At 46.1% G+C, this 13,317-nt stretch overlaps 1 protein-coding gene across 1 annotated transcript in view; it reads left to right on the plus strand.

Moving 5' to 3' along the window:
- Positions 1-955: 955 nt before the first annotated feature.
- Positions 956-13,317, plus strand: part of GABARAPL1 (GABA type A receptor associated protein like 1) — a 29,137-nt gene continuing 16,775 nt past the window's right edge. Inside the window, exon 1 of the mRNA XM_069242937.1 lies at positions 956-1,324. Within this exon, the coding sequence (XP_069099038.1) occupies positions 1,235-1,324 (90 nt within the window). The 5' untranslated portion in view covers positions 956-1,234. The remainder of the gene's footprint in view (positions 1,325-13,317) is intronic.

Here is a 13,317-nt window from a genome sequence, read left to right on the forward strand (position 1 = left end):
GTCAGACTTAATCAACACCATGCTGGGACACTTTCCCTAATCTGTTGATTTTAAATATGATGTTGGCCAACAAATGGATTGCTACCTCTCTGAGACAATACTCTAACTAGTCCCAATTGTAGCCATACATTTGTCTTCTGGGATGTTTTTGGTCTGGAATAGTGTAGGTGTCTCCTCGACTTACTGTTAGCAGTTCCCCAAAAATATAGTTTGGCATTCTGCTCTTCCAAGAGGATTAAACTCTCTCACCTCTTGGAGGGGGCTTTTGATGTATCCTTGTGCCTCCTACTGAGTGACTGCATTCCTATGCGTAAGGAACTATTTTACTTTCACCTAACTTTACACGAAATCATAGCACATTAAAACCTTTAGCCTTTAGCCACATTTAAACCGTTAGCCACATTTAAATCATTATCCTGGATCCATGTCATACTGAGAGCAATCGGTTTTGTTTTTTTGTGTTAGAAATCAATATGAAAGCTCTGTCTATTGGTTGTGCCAATGCTTGTTACTTTTGAGCGTTACATTTTATTGGATACAAACCGCAGCAGATAAGAATGCAGTGCATTCGCATAGTTTGAGGGGAATATTGGTTACACATGAGAGAAATATGTCTACATGTTGCCTTTATAAAAACTGGGCGATGTTACAACCGACTAAAATACGATCTCTTTTCAAGTTTGACACCGAATATGTCATATCTGCGTAGCTGTGAATGCCATGATCACGTTCCGCATTCTGTGCGTTACCAGATAATGTGAATTTAAAGGCTTCTGTCCATGGCGTACATGGATTTCTTTCATGTTCTCAAACATACATGTTCAGCGTTACCATTCTAGTTCTTTGTATAACAGCCATGATGTTATTCCCATCCCACAGGGCGGGGTGTTGTACGAAATTGATGGCTTAACGGTGACGTATTTGGCAACCTATCAGGAAGCGGGGAACACACTGTTTGTTTCGTCACAAAGGGTCGCTAAAGTCCAAGCAGGAGAGAGAGAGAGATGCTCTTTTTGTGACGTCATAAAGGCTTTCCCTTTCTGGACCAGGGGGCGTGTCTTCCTGTGACGTCACAGAGGCTGGTTCCTGCTCTCCGAGGCTGAGGATCAGCTGAGCCTGACAGACGCTGCGGATGCTTAAAGGGCCAGGCGCGGGCAGCTCACCTTGTCTCTAGCACACAAAGGGCAGCATCCCCTGCGTGCACAGGAGGAGCTACTGGGGCACGACAGCCGCCATGAAGTTCCAGTACAAGGAAGACCACCCCTTCGAGTACAGGAAGAAAGAGGGAGAGAAAATCAGGAAGAAATACCCGGACAGGGTCCCTGTGAGTGGCAACTAAATGTTTTTATTATCTGTTAGTTATATAAAAAAAAAATGTTGTATGCTGCATTCTGATATTGGCTTCAAAGATAAAAGATCAGTCTTTGTCTTTGGGGCCGGCGGTCACGCTCGCCATTATGGCGTAGGTGTATTTTGGGGGCAGTTAAATACACAACATCAGGTGAGGACGGGGGGATCGGGGCAGGAATGCCGACTGCGCACTGGGGTAATAGATGGACAGGGTGGTCTTGGCTGTAGGTGCATCGGAGGGCGCTCTGCTGTGGGCGGGGGAGAGAAGCCAGTGGGCTCGTAGGTTCTGCCTTGGAAAAATAAATTCATCGCCCTTATGCGACAGAGGACGTTGGTGTGTCTTAAACGAAAGCGACCACATTCTGGGTAGAGTTATTGCTGCAGAACCACGGAGGGCCGGGGGGGGGGGGGAGCCTTGGGGGGGTTGCTAAAAGACGAAGAGCGATCTGGAGGAAGGGAATAGAGAGCGGAGAAGTGTGTACAGAGAAGTTAGAGTGAGGAGAGAAATGGGACCGAGCAATGAGACCCCGAGATCAGCCGGACATCGGGAGAGGTGGTCCTGAGGAGGGAGGGAGCCGGAGGGAGTGCGGAGATGTTCTGAAGAGGGGTGAAAGCTGGGAGGGCAGAAGGATACTGAGGAGAGAAGGCATCCTCTTGGCTGTCGTTGGACTGGGCTCCCTCACTTTCTAAGCCGCCGCCGGATAAACAACAGAAACTCTGCCTGTTTGATCGCCATCCGTATAAATAAATAACCCTGGAAAGGGTCGGGACGGTGGCAGTGTGGGACCTAGCGCCTCTGTGCGGGTGCGGTGTGTGCGCTGCACGTGCACAGCGCCTGCATGATTATTACCGCATTGTTTACATGAACAGCTGCCTCGGTACCCTGCCCCCATCTCATCACGTGATCCTGACAGCTGTGTTGTTGCAGTGAAGGAGCCAGTGCTTCGGGGAGATTATTTCACACAATTACCCCAACCCCCTCCTCAACTTCTCCATTGTTTCTAACAATGTCCTCGACCCTCCCTCATAATTTGCTCTAACACTGAGCAATGGGTGAGCCCTCGAGTGGCCTGTAGAGGTCATGTTACCCTTCTTGTATCGCGAAAGCCAGGAGGGTGGGAGCTGAGTCAGTTAGATAGGTTTCCTCAGCCTTCCTGGCCTTTGGAGGCCGCTCTCTACTAGAGATACCGGCCACTTGTAGGCCTTAAAGGTTCGCCCACTCGGCATATATTGCATTTGTTGTGCCTCGCACCGGGCCCCTATGGGACACGGCTGAGCTGCAGCTGAGCCCGCGGGCTCTGCCCCGGCCCTGCCCCCGCGCCCCACGGTCTCATCTGCTACCGGGGAAAGAAATCTATATTCTGGTCCCACAAGAGTGACGGTCAGCAAGACTGACCGCTAATGTCTTCTAGCGGTGTGTGAGGCAATCCATCTACAGGGGGAGCCGGCCCAGGGGTCTGGCTGGGATCTCAGCGCCTCTTCATGAGCCGAGCCCTGAAAATGTTTACCGTGTAAATCACACAACAAGCATCACTTAAAATATGATAAATCGCTTAAGTATTTAAAAAAAAGTGTATTTCTTTAACATGGGAATCTTTCACATTGTAATATAAAGAGTTTTCGCGAAATAAAATAGTTGCCTCAGATCACACAATTGAAGCGGCAAAGCTGCGATTTTTTCATATTTTCTGGTTTCACTTTGTACAAATCAGCCTGGAAAGGGGTATCTTTTCGTCTTTCTGTGTGTTCAGGCTTTGTTCTTACCTCTTTGTTCTTCTTTTGCATTTTTTATGTAGCGTGAACTCGAGCTAAGAGCAGATTGGAAACACTTTAGATGACCACCAGCTACAGTACATAAGGTCACATTCACTGCTGATAGGCACTGAGAAATTGAGCCATGTGCCCAGAATCAAGCCAGCATTAAGAGTCAAGAACGGTTCCCCCGTTCTAAAGTTGTCCACAGTGGCCGCAATGCCTAATCCTGGGTAGCGGGAGAAAGGCCGACAGAAGCCGCATTAAAGCTCGTCTCGTTATGGGCTGGAAAATCCAACAGGACCTCGAGCTGAGCCAGATTCAGGCTTTATGGTCGAGCCCGGCTCGAGCTTTCAGTGGCCCACTCACCGCTAACGTCTTCCGTCTTCATCTGTCCGATTCGGTTTAATTCAGGAACTGTTGTGAATGTACGAGGGTCACGGTGAGGGAGAGCACTTCACCTCAGTGACAGACTCCGGGAGACAAGGAGGGACAGGGCTTCACCTCGAGGGACAGACTCCAGGAGACAAGGAGGGACAGTGCTTCACCTCGAGGGACAGACTCCAGGAGACAAGGAGGGACAGAGCTTCACCTCTAGTGACAGACTGGGAGACGAGGAGGGACAGAGCTTCACCTCTAGTGACAGACTGGGAGACGAGGAGGGACAGTGCTACACCTCTAGTGACAGACTCTGGGAGACGAGGAGGGACAGAGTTTCACCTCTAGTGACAGACTGGGAGGCGAGGAGGGACAGTGCTTCACCTCTAGTGACAGACTCCAGGAGACGAGGAGGGACGGGGCTTCACCTCGAGGGACAGACTCCTGGAGACGAGGAGGAACAGGACTCCACTTCTAGTGGCAGACTGGGAGACGAGGAGGGACAGGGCTTCACCTCTAGTGACAGACTCTGGGAGACGAGTAGAGATAGAGCTTCAACTCTAGTGACAGACAGGGAGACAAGGAGGGTCAGGGCTTCACCTCTAGTGACAGACGGGGAGACGAGGAGGGACAGGGCTTCACCTCTAGTGACAGTCTCCAGGAGACGAGGAGGGACAGGGCTTCACCTCTAGTGACAGACTCTGGGAGACGAGTAGAGACAGAGCTTCACCTCTAGTGACAGACAGGGAGACGAGGAGGGACAGGGCTTCACCTCTAGTGACAGACTCTGGGAGACGAGGAGGGACAGAGCTTCACCTCTAGTGACAGACGGGGAGACGAGGAGGGACAGGGCTTCACCTCTAGTGACAGACTGAGAGACGAAGAGGGACAGGGCTTCACCTCTAGTGATAGACTCTGCGAGACGAGGAGGGACAGGGCTTCACCTCTAGTGACAGACTGAGAGACGAAGAGGGACAGGGCTTCACCTGTAGTGACAGACTGAGAGACGAGGAGGGACAGGGCTTCACCTCTAGTGACAGACTCTGGGAGACGAGGAGGGACAGGGCTTCACCTGTAGTGACAGACTGAGAGACGAGGAGGTACAGGGCTTCACCTCTAGTGACAGACTCTGGGAGACGAGGAGGGACAGGGTTCCACCTCTAGTGACAGACTCCAGGAGACGAGGAGGGACAGGGCTTCACCTGCAGTGACAGACTCTGGGAGTCGAGGAGGGACAGGGCTTTATCTCTAGTGACAGACTCCAGGAGAGAAGGAGGGACAGGGTTTCACCTCTGGTGACAGACTCCAGGAGATGAGGAGGGACAGGCCTTGACCTCTAGTGATAGACTCCAGGAGACAAGGAGGGACAGGCCCTTCATGTTCACTGACAGACCCGAGGGGCAGGTGTGGTTCCTCCTCTTTGGCGCTGTAGTTTTATTCGCTGAGCGTGAGTCTCATGCATAGGAGCAAAGTCTCTCTGAGAGTCCTGCAATTCGCTCCACAGTCTCTGAAATGGTGCAGATCTCTTTCAGTGGGTTGAGTCTCCATTGTCTTACTGTCGGTGCCTGTTTACGGGCCACTTGGCAGACAAGGGTAAATGGATCATGGTGGTTGGGGACATTTGCCTCTGGTGTCTTGGGGCCCATCTTACTATGGCTCTGCAAACTATGCCAAGTGCCCCCTCTCTGATTTTCACTTCTGGGTAGTGCGGGCGAGCAGTCAAAGGCTTCTCAGGGTGGTAGTGTGGGGAGGCAGAAACTCTGACCTCAGTAGTCAAACCACACATATAATACATCACCGTCAACCCCACCGCTTGTCTTTTGAGTAACAGAAAGTACTCTTAATGCCACAGCAGTATAGAATATCATCCAGTAATGCAGGGGTACAAACACAAGGATAAGAAGATATCACCCATGGACTATAATGTCCTCTTCTCCCGTCCACAGTGTCCCCCAGGCCTGTGGTGACCTTGATAGAGCGGAACGTGGTAACAATTTACCTGCGTTCGGACGCTCTTTAGGTCGATGAATCTTTTGGCTAAGTGGGGACTCTCTGTACTCTTAATTGGTCAATCACTTCTTATCGATAATCAATAACGAACATAAGCAACACCTTAAACAACATAACACTTAACAATTAATCCAGAATACATTTCGGCGAACCCTGACCTTTCAGCCAGGAATAACCACACCAGTTTATTGCAAAGTTAGTGAATTTATTTCCCTATATTAACAAAGCTAGCACGATATAGATGTGTCTCAACACCAAATGATAAACATAAATGAACATTAATAGCTGTCCATATCGTCGAAACAAGTGTAATCTATGAAGCATTTGAATCACGAGGCATTCGATAGTGGCAATGCAAAGCACTAATACGATAATCTGTAATGGGCTAATTGCGTACATTTAGTCAGCATAACAAGATCTCCAATTGCATCGTGCGACATATGGAATCCTCATCTAACCTCAAATTAGCATCAGCATGTGGGACTTCATGCAAAAAACGATTTGGCAACATCAATTTAGAAAACTCCTAGCTAGGGTCCTTATCAAAATCAGCAGTTGGTTACCTAAAAGAAACACAATGCAATTTTACAATTTCCTTTCATAATTACCAATTCCAATCAGCAATCAATGAAGTCTTCGTCTCACAGGTACCGTTTCTCGATCAGCATGGGACGGAACAAAGGGGCAGGGGTGAACGGGGCAATTGCCTCACGGCGGCAAAGTAAGATTACTACTTCATGCAAAGGGGCAAATCAAAGTTAAAGTCTCAAGGGCAAGAATCATTAAAGTCTCTTTCTCTCGACTAGAGAAAGCATCAAAGTCTCTCAAAATGGCGTCGCAGCAAAATGGGTCATAGTAGCTACGAAGTCAAAATGGCGGGATGTCCGAAGATAGAGAGAGCTTCCCTCTCATGCACCTGGGTTTTATAGACAACAGTTCAAGTCCAGTAGGGTCTCCATTGGAGGGTTCATAGGTTAGCTTCAAATTGACCAATCAAAAACGACAGTTCTCAAGCTTTTACTTAAGCATACATTATCCTTGGAGATGGGTACGCAATTTGCAACATTGTTTCTCGATTAGCTTACTCTCAGAGGCTCCATTGTCCGCACCTGCAAGCCGACCTTGAATTTAAGAGAAAATATGCCATGCTGGCACCAACTTTAAGATAAGCATGCGAGCAGTCTCTGTGGAAAAGTACAGCTTCAAGCAGAAATACACGTTTAATAGCACAGTGGAAAAATACGAACGCTTAAACCGTGAGACCAGGCAACTAGGCCAAAGCCTCCGCTAAAGTAATGCTAAGCTAAGGCATTTCAAATAAGCAAATCGTAGCACACGTTTATGATTATGTCGGATTAGTGCATTTCTAATACACCACGTTATATAAAGCACGCGTATAAATGATGGCAAACTACTCTGAGGGCACATTTTGTCCCCGTACAATCTTTATTAATTCGGTTAATGTCACACATGATTATTTCAGCACTACGTTTATGCGTTAATAAATCAAAACCTTCATTTTCTGCTTCATCAATCCCTCCTCTGATGACTACTTGTCATCACACAAATTTAGCCCACAAATTTTATCCCATTAAAATTCTGTCAGCTCCCTTTTCCTTTTAGTCCCCCTAGTTTGCGCTTTGTATTCTTCTGCCATTCTTTTCATAATTTTCTCCTCCTTTCTCCTTTTAATTCTTTCCATAATCATTATTATTCCCCTTTTTATTCCCCAAATTCCAAATACACAAATTATTATTATTAATATTCCTTCTATTATTTTCAATAATATTCCATTCCAAATTCCCCCAATCCAATGTCCCACTGAAGCAAGTCCCTTTCCAACCTTCTCCCACACTCCTGGTTCTTTCAGTTCCTTCAAATCTGCACTTTCTTTTGTTAGATTAGCAAGCATAGTTTTAATTTTCACACTATTATCAGGTATATAGGTGCAGCAGTGACGTGCACCAATCATTTTGCAAACGCCTCCATCCTTTGCTAAAAGAATGTCTAAAGCAAGCCTATTTTGAAGAGTCATAGCTCTTTCCGCTGCAAGTTCAGCATCCATCAGGATTATAGCACCTGAAAACTTTGTCAGCATGTTATCCACTATAGTAGACAACTTTCTTATTTTGATGGAATTCAGCACAACTCCTAATGAAGGAATCATGGCTCCAAATATATCACCTACCACAGCAGCTGCGGTCTCTCTTTTCTGGATACGGTGGGATCCAGGTGTCTTTTTAATCATCGATATGTCATCCAGTTGATAAACCTTCGGAAACACTATACCCAAATAACATCTTCCCCACCATCCCTTTGGAAGACGATAATAGGCATTATGCCCACAAATGTAATACACCCCTGGAATGACAGGGTCAAGTCCGTCCATCATGAATGTCCATTTGGCCTTAAAAATAAACGTATGTTTGCATTCACTCGCTCCTACAAAAATATTGTCATAGTAAGATTCACCTCGATATATACAAAACTTCCCTACATGCCATACATCTAAAGCTATTTTCCCTTGTGTCTTTATAGCAGCAAAATCATAATTATCTACTGAAGTCCTCTTATGCAGTTCTTTTTCTAACTTCGCCTTCATTTGAGCCCTTCTATCATCTGTGCGATCTAAAAAGCTTATTTCTACAGCAGAGAGTGAGCAGGTAAGATTTTCCCTATGAGCGTGAGCCGTTTCAAAAGGTTGCATTGGCTCGAAAAAGTCCCTCATAATTTTGTAATCCCAATATTTTGCAGTCTCGCTTAGCTGCGCTATTATAGGAACATAAGCAAAGGTAACATCATAATTTGAGAAAAAATACTGTATATTAGATTGACCATAAAACCTAGACATTACTATACTACATGTAATCCCGTATGTAAGAGGCATGTGGTGATAAGTCACCCCTTCCTTTACTGATGTCGGTATCTGGGTACACACATAACAATCTTTCGCATCCATAGTCTCAACATACTCTGTTAGTAAGCGATAGAAAACGTTATACGAAAGCTCTTTCTTATCGTGCAAGAGCCTCTCATCCATTGCTAGCCTTTTCAATGGTGTTAGTTCAGTGACAGTAACAGGAACAATAGTAGAAGCAGCAATAGTCTCCTTCTCACCCTTTCCATGCATTCCAAACACAATTGCCATTATTATTAGTACACATGTTAGTACCAAGCCTATACACACGTATTTACAATATTTCTTTCTATTATTCTGCATAGCGTACCCAGGCATGATCTGTATAGAATCAGAGAGCTAGAAGCACTTATAAATGAAACTACTTAGCAATTCAGTTACAAAGCTTGAACGAGCACAATGTTCACACCGTCTTCTTCAAAAGGCCTGTCACTTATCGGTTAGCAGCATTTGTCTCAATTCGGTTTAGCAATGTCTCAGCTGGTTGTTTGTCTCACGTTAGATTGCAGCAAGCAATGCCATTTACTACCGTTTCAATCAACAGAGTCTATGAAACTTTTCTTTTCTATTGGTATCTCTTCTTCTTCTTCGTTCTCGATGCTTAGAGATACAAACTCATCAGTCCAATCATCGTTTACTGCATATGCCCATTCAGGACCGGAATACCTCTTGTTTGGTATCCTTTTCCTTTTCAATTTTGCTTCTCTCTTCAATTCTGCTTCGCTGGTACTTTCCTCCTTCGCCAAGTCTTTTTCCTCACTTGACGATTGTTCCACGACAGTCACTTCCTTTCTTTTCTCTTTCACTTTCGGCCTTCCTCCTTCGTTCAAACCTTCTTTACCCTTTTCTTTTATCGGTGAGATACTTAATCTTCTTTTTGCACCGTGTCCATTTGATGGACCTGCGATCTTTTCTGTAGAGGTTTGAACTCTTTCGTTCTGCTCTTCTTTGTCCCCACCTTCAGGGGAATCAGTCACGTTTTCCTTTTCTTTTTCTGTATCGTCTGTTTCTGGGAAAGCCCCCTTCTGCTCAGGCTCTCCTGCCTTCTCACTCTCCTCGAGCCCTTCGTCACCGTTACTTTCTTCAGGCTCTGTATCACTTTCAGCTGCTTCAGGTTCCTTGTCACCTTCAGCTGCTTCAGGCTTTTTGCTACCCTCAGCTGCCTCAGGTTCTTTGTCACCTGCAGCTTCGTCGTCGCTGTCTGAACTTTCTCCTTGGTCTTCCCCAAGTGAGTCGGACTCTTCGTTCTCCAATAATATCTCTTTTTCTCCTGCTGTTGCTTGTTCGCTTTCAGTTCGCTTTTGTTCTGTCTCAGCACTCGGCACCGTTTTATCAGGCACTGGTAGTTTCAGCGCTTCAACTTCCTCATCTGTGGGACACAGCACCTTCTTTGTATGACTGGCGTGAATCCAGTTGGGAACCCCGCGCACTTCACAGCGGTAGTTGTTGTCAGGATCACTTGGAAAGGGCCTTTCCAACGGGGTTCCAGACACGACTTCCTCACGTGCTTCTTTATCACGACCCAGTCACCTGCTTTCAGGGCGTGTCCTAGACCTTGGATCGGTGGCAAGGTGGTCGCCTCCACCTGGTGAGAGAAAGAGCGAACCACGTCAGCCAGACCTTTGCAGTAGTCTAACACCATATCATCTGTAATATTCAAAAGCATATTTGCGGGAACTGCAGGAAGTCTCATAGCCCTGCCCATGAGAATTTCGTGCGGAGTCAATCCAGTTTTTCTATCCGGAGTGTTTCTCATTGACATTAGCACTAAGGGCAATGCGTCAGGCCATTTCAAATTTGTTGATGCACATATTTTTGCCATTCTCGATTTCAGCGTACCATTCATCTGCTCCACCAGTCCTGATGCCTCAGGACGATAGCTACAGTGCAGCTTTTGCTCAATGTTCAGTGCTTCGCAAAGTAACTTCATCACCTCGTTATTGAAGTGACTTCCCCTATCTGATTCTAAAGAGATCGGGAATCCGAAACGTGGTATTAACTCCCTCAATAATAGCTTGGCAACTGTAAGACTGTCATTTCTACGTGTGGGGTATGCCTCAATCCAATGACTAAAAATGCACACAATCACCAACACATATCTTAAACCTCCATGCACAGGCATCTCAATGAAGTCCATCTGCATTCGGCTAAAAGGACCGCTTGCCCTACCAATGTGGCTCGCGTTCACAACTGTTCCCTTTCCTGGGTTCATCTGTTGGCAAGTGACACATCGATGGCAAACTGCTTCCGCAGCTTGGCGAAATCTGGGGTTAAACCAATCAGTTTTGAACAATCTTATCATGGCATCTCTCCCTAGGTGAGCTTGCCCATGATAGAACCGCGCAAGCTGTGATAAGAGACTATTTGGCAAAACAAATTTTCCCTCATGTGAAACCCATAGCTCGTCTTGTCTTTTTATGCATTGTGATTTAATCCAGGAATCTCTTTCATCCTCCCTGACATTACTTTGTAGTGCTTTTAGTTCTTCTATTGTATCTACGACCTTCAAGGCAAATGCTTCAGCTGGTTCGAGTTCTGGTTCACTTATTGTATTCCAATCATCCCTTAACAATATACAGTTCAAGGCACAAAATCTTGCGACTTGATCTGCATAGGCGTTTCCCAGAGACACATAGTCCTGTCCTTTCGTGTGAGCACTGCACTTTACCACTGCAACTTCAGCTGGTACTTGAATGGCATGTAACAACTCCCTTATTCTCTCCCCATTTTTCACTGGGGATCCTGAAGAAGTCAGGAAACCTCTCTGTGACCACAGTTGTCCAAAGTCATGCACAATCCCAAACCCGTATTGGCTATCAGTGTAAATGGTGACTTTCATCAATGCAGACAATTGACATGCTCTAGTAAGGGCTACAAGTTCTGCTACTTGTGCAGAATAGACTCCTTGGAGCCATCCCGCTTCCAAGACCCCTGTTACAGTACATACAGCATATCCTGCTTTCAAAATTCCCACCCCATCTCTTAGACATGAACCATCAACAAAAAGAATTTGGTCATTTTCATCAAGTTTTGTATCCTTGATGTCCGGTCGGGGTTTTGTGCAAAATTCAGTCACCTGAAGGCAGTCATGCTCGACGTCTTCAGCGTTCTCAATTTCAGCATGTTCTCCAGGAAGCAAGGTAGCTGGATTCAACGTAGTGCACCTTTTCAGCTGCACATTCAGTGAGCCCAGAATAGTCGTTTCATACCTTGTGAGTCTTGCTCCAGTCATGTGCTGTGTTCGGGAGCGGGTCAAAAGTATCTCAACTGAGTGAGGGACCATGACTGTTACTGGGTGTCCCATCACTATTCCTTCACTCTGAGTGAGGCTGATACCAACTGCTGCTACGGCGCGCAAACACCCTGGGAGTGCTGCTGCAACCGGATCCAGAGTAGCTGAAAAATACGCTACTGGTCTGTTTACGCCACCATGGGCTTGTGTCAAGACAGACAAAGAACATGCATCACGTTCATGGCAAAACAATGTGAAAGGCTTTGTGTAATCAGGCATACCTAAAGCTGGAGCCCTGCACATGCATTCCTTTAATTCAACAAAAGCATCCATCTCATCCCCTTTCAGTTCAATCTGTTCCAAGGCATCCTTCTGGGTCAATTTCAGTAAAGGCTTTGCTAGAGACGAGAAGTTGGGAATCCACTGGCGACAGTATCCCACCATTCCCAAAAACTTCCTCACCTCCTTCCTTGTCTTTGGTGGATTCATTTGAAGTACACTTGTAATTCTTTCCTTCATTATTTTCCGTGACCCTTTCTCTATCTGGTGACCCAAGTATTTCACTTTCTTCTGACAGAACTGCAGTTTGGAAGGAGACACCTTGTGTCCATTCCCTCCCAAATGGTTCAACAGAGCAATGGTATCGGCTGTGCAGCCACTTTCTGTCTTTGATGCAACCAGTAAGTCATCAATGTACTGTACTAGGGTTGACTCGAATGGCAACTCTAACTCTTCCAAGTCTTTCTTTAGAACCTGATTGAATATGGACTGTGACTCAGAAAACCCCTGAGGAATTCGGCACCAACTGTACACTCTGTCTAGGAATTTGAAACAAAAGAGGAATTGGCTGTCCTCATGAAGAGGCACAGAAAAGAATGCTTGTGACAAATCGATGACTGAGAACCACTCAGCTTCGCAAGGGATCTGAAACATTATCACAGCTGGATTCGGTACGACAGGGCAGCACTTTATTATGATGTCATTTATTTTCCTCAAATCCTGTACAAGTCGGACTTTCCCACTTGGCTTTATTAGTCCCATTATCGGTGAATTACATGGGCTGCTTAATACTTCTTTCAGTACTCCCTGCTTCACGAATTCGTCAATAAGTTGGGCAACTTTCATGAGGGTATCTTGTGGCATGTGGTATTGTGGGGTCTGGGGAAAGATCGCATTGGGCTTTACCATCACTTTTACTGGTTCTACTCCTTTCATCAATCCCACCTCTTTCCCTGTCATGTCCCACACTTTCTCTCCGACTGTTTCCCGTAGTTCTGCTGGGATATCTTCTTCAGTTATCATTGGTAAAAGACAAATCAGAGGATACTCTTCGTCAACTGTTTCTATCTCATCCCCCTCTACACTGTCCTCGTCTTCCCCATCATTGCTCGTCTCTATTGTTATTCCTTCGTTTGAACACATGATCGAGCAACCCAATTTACACAATAGGTCTCTTCCTAACAGTGCTATCGGGCTTGAGTCACACACCACAAACTGATGTACCCCTTGATAGTTACCAATGTTGACTGGTATCGGATCTGTTATTGGGTTCGTCAGATGCCTGTTTGCTACTCCCACCACTTGAACTGTCCTCCCCGAGAGTGGCAAATTTGGTACTTCACTGCTCTTAACTGTTGAACGTGTGGCTCCCGTGTCAACCAGGAATGAGACGCGATGA

Source organism: Pleurodeles waltl, chromosome 7, assembly GCF_031143425.1.
Source record: "Pleurodeles waltl isolate 20211129_DDA chromosome 7, aPleWal1.hap1.20221129, whole genome shotgun sequence".
In the NCBI taxonomy this organism is placed as follows: Eukaryota; Metazoa; Chordata; class Amphibia; order Caudata; family Salamandridae; genus Pleurodeles; species Pleurodeles waltl.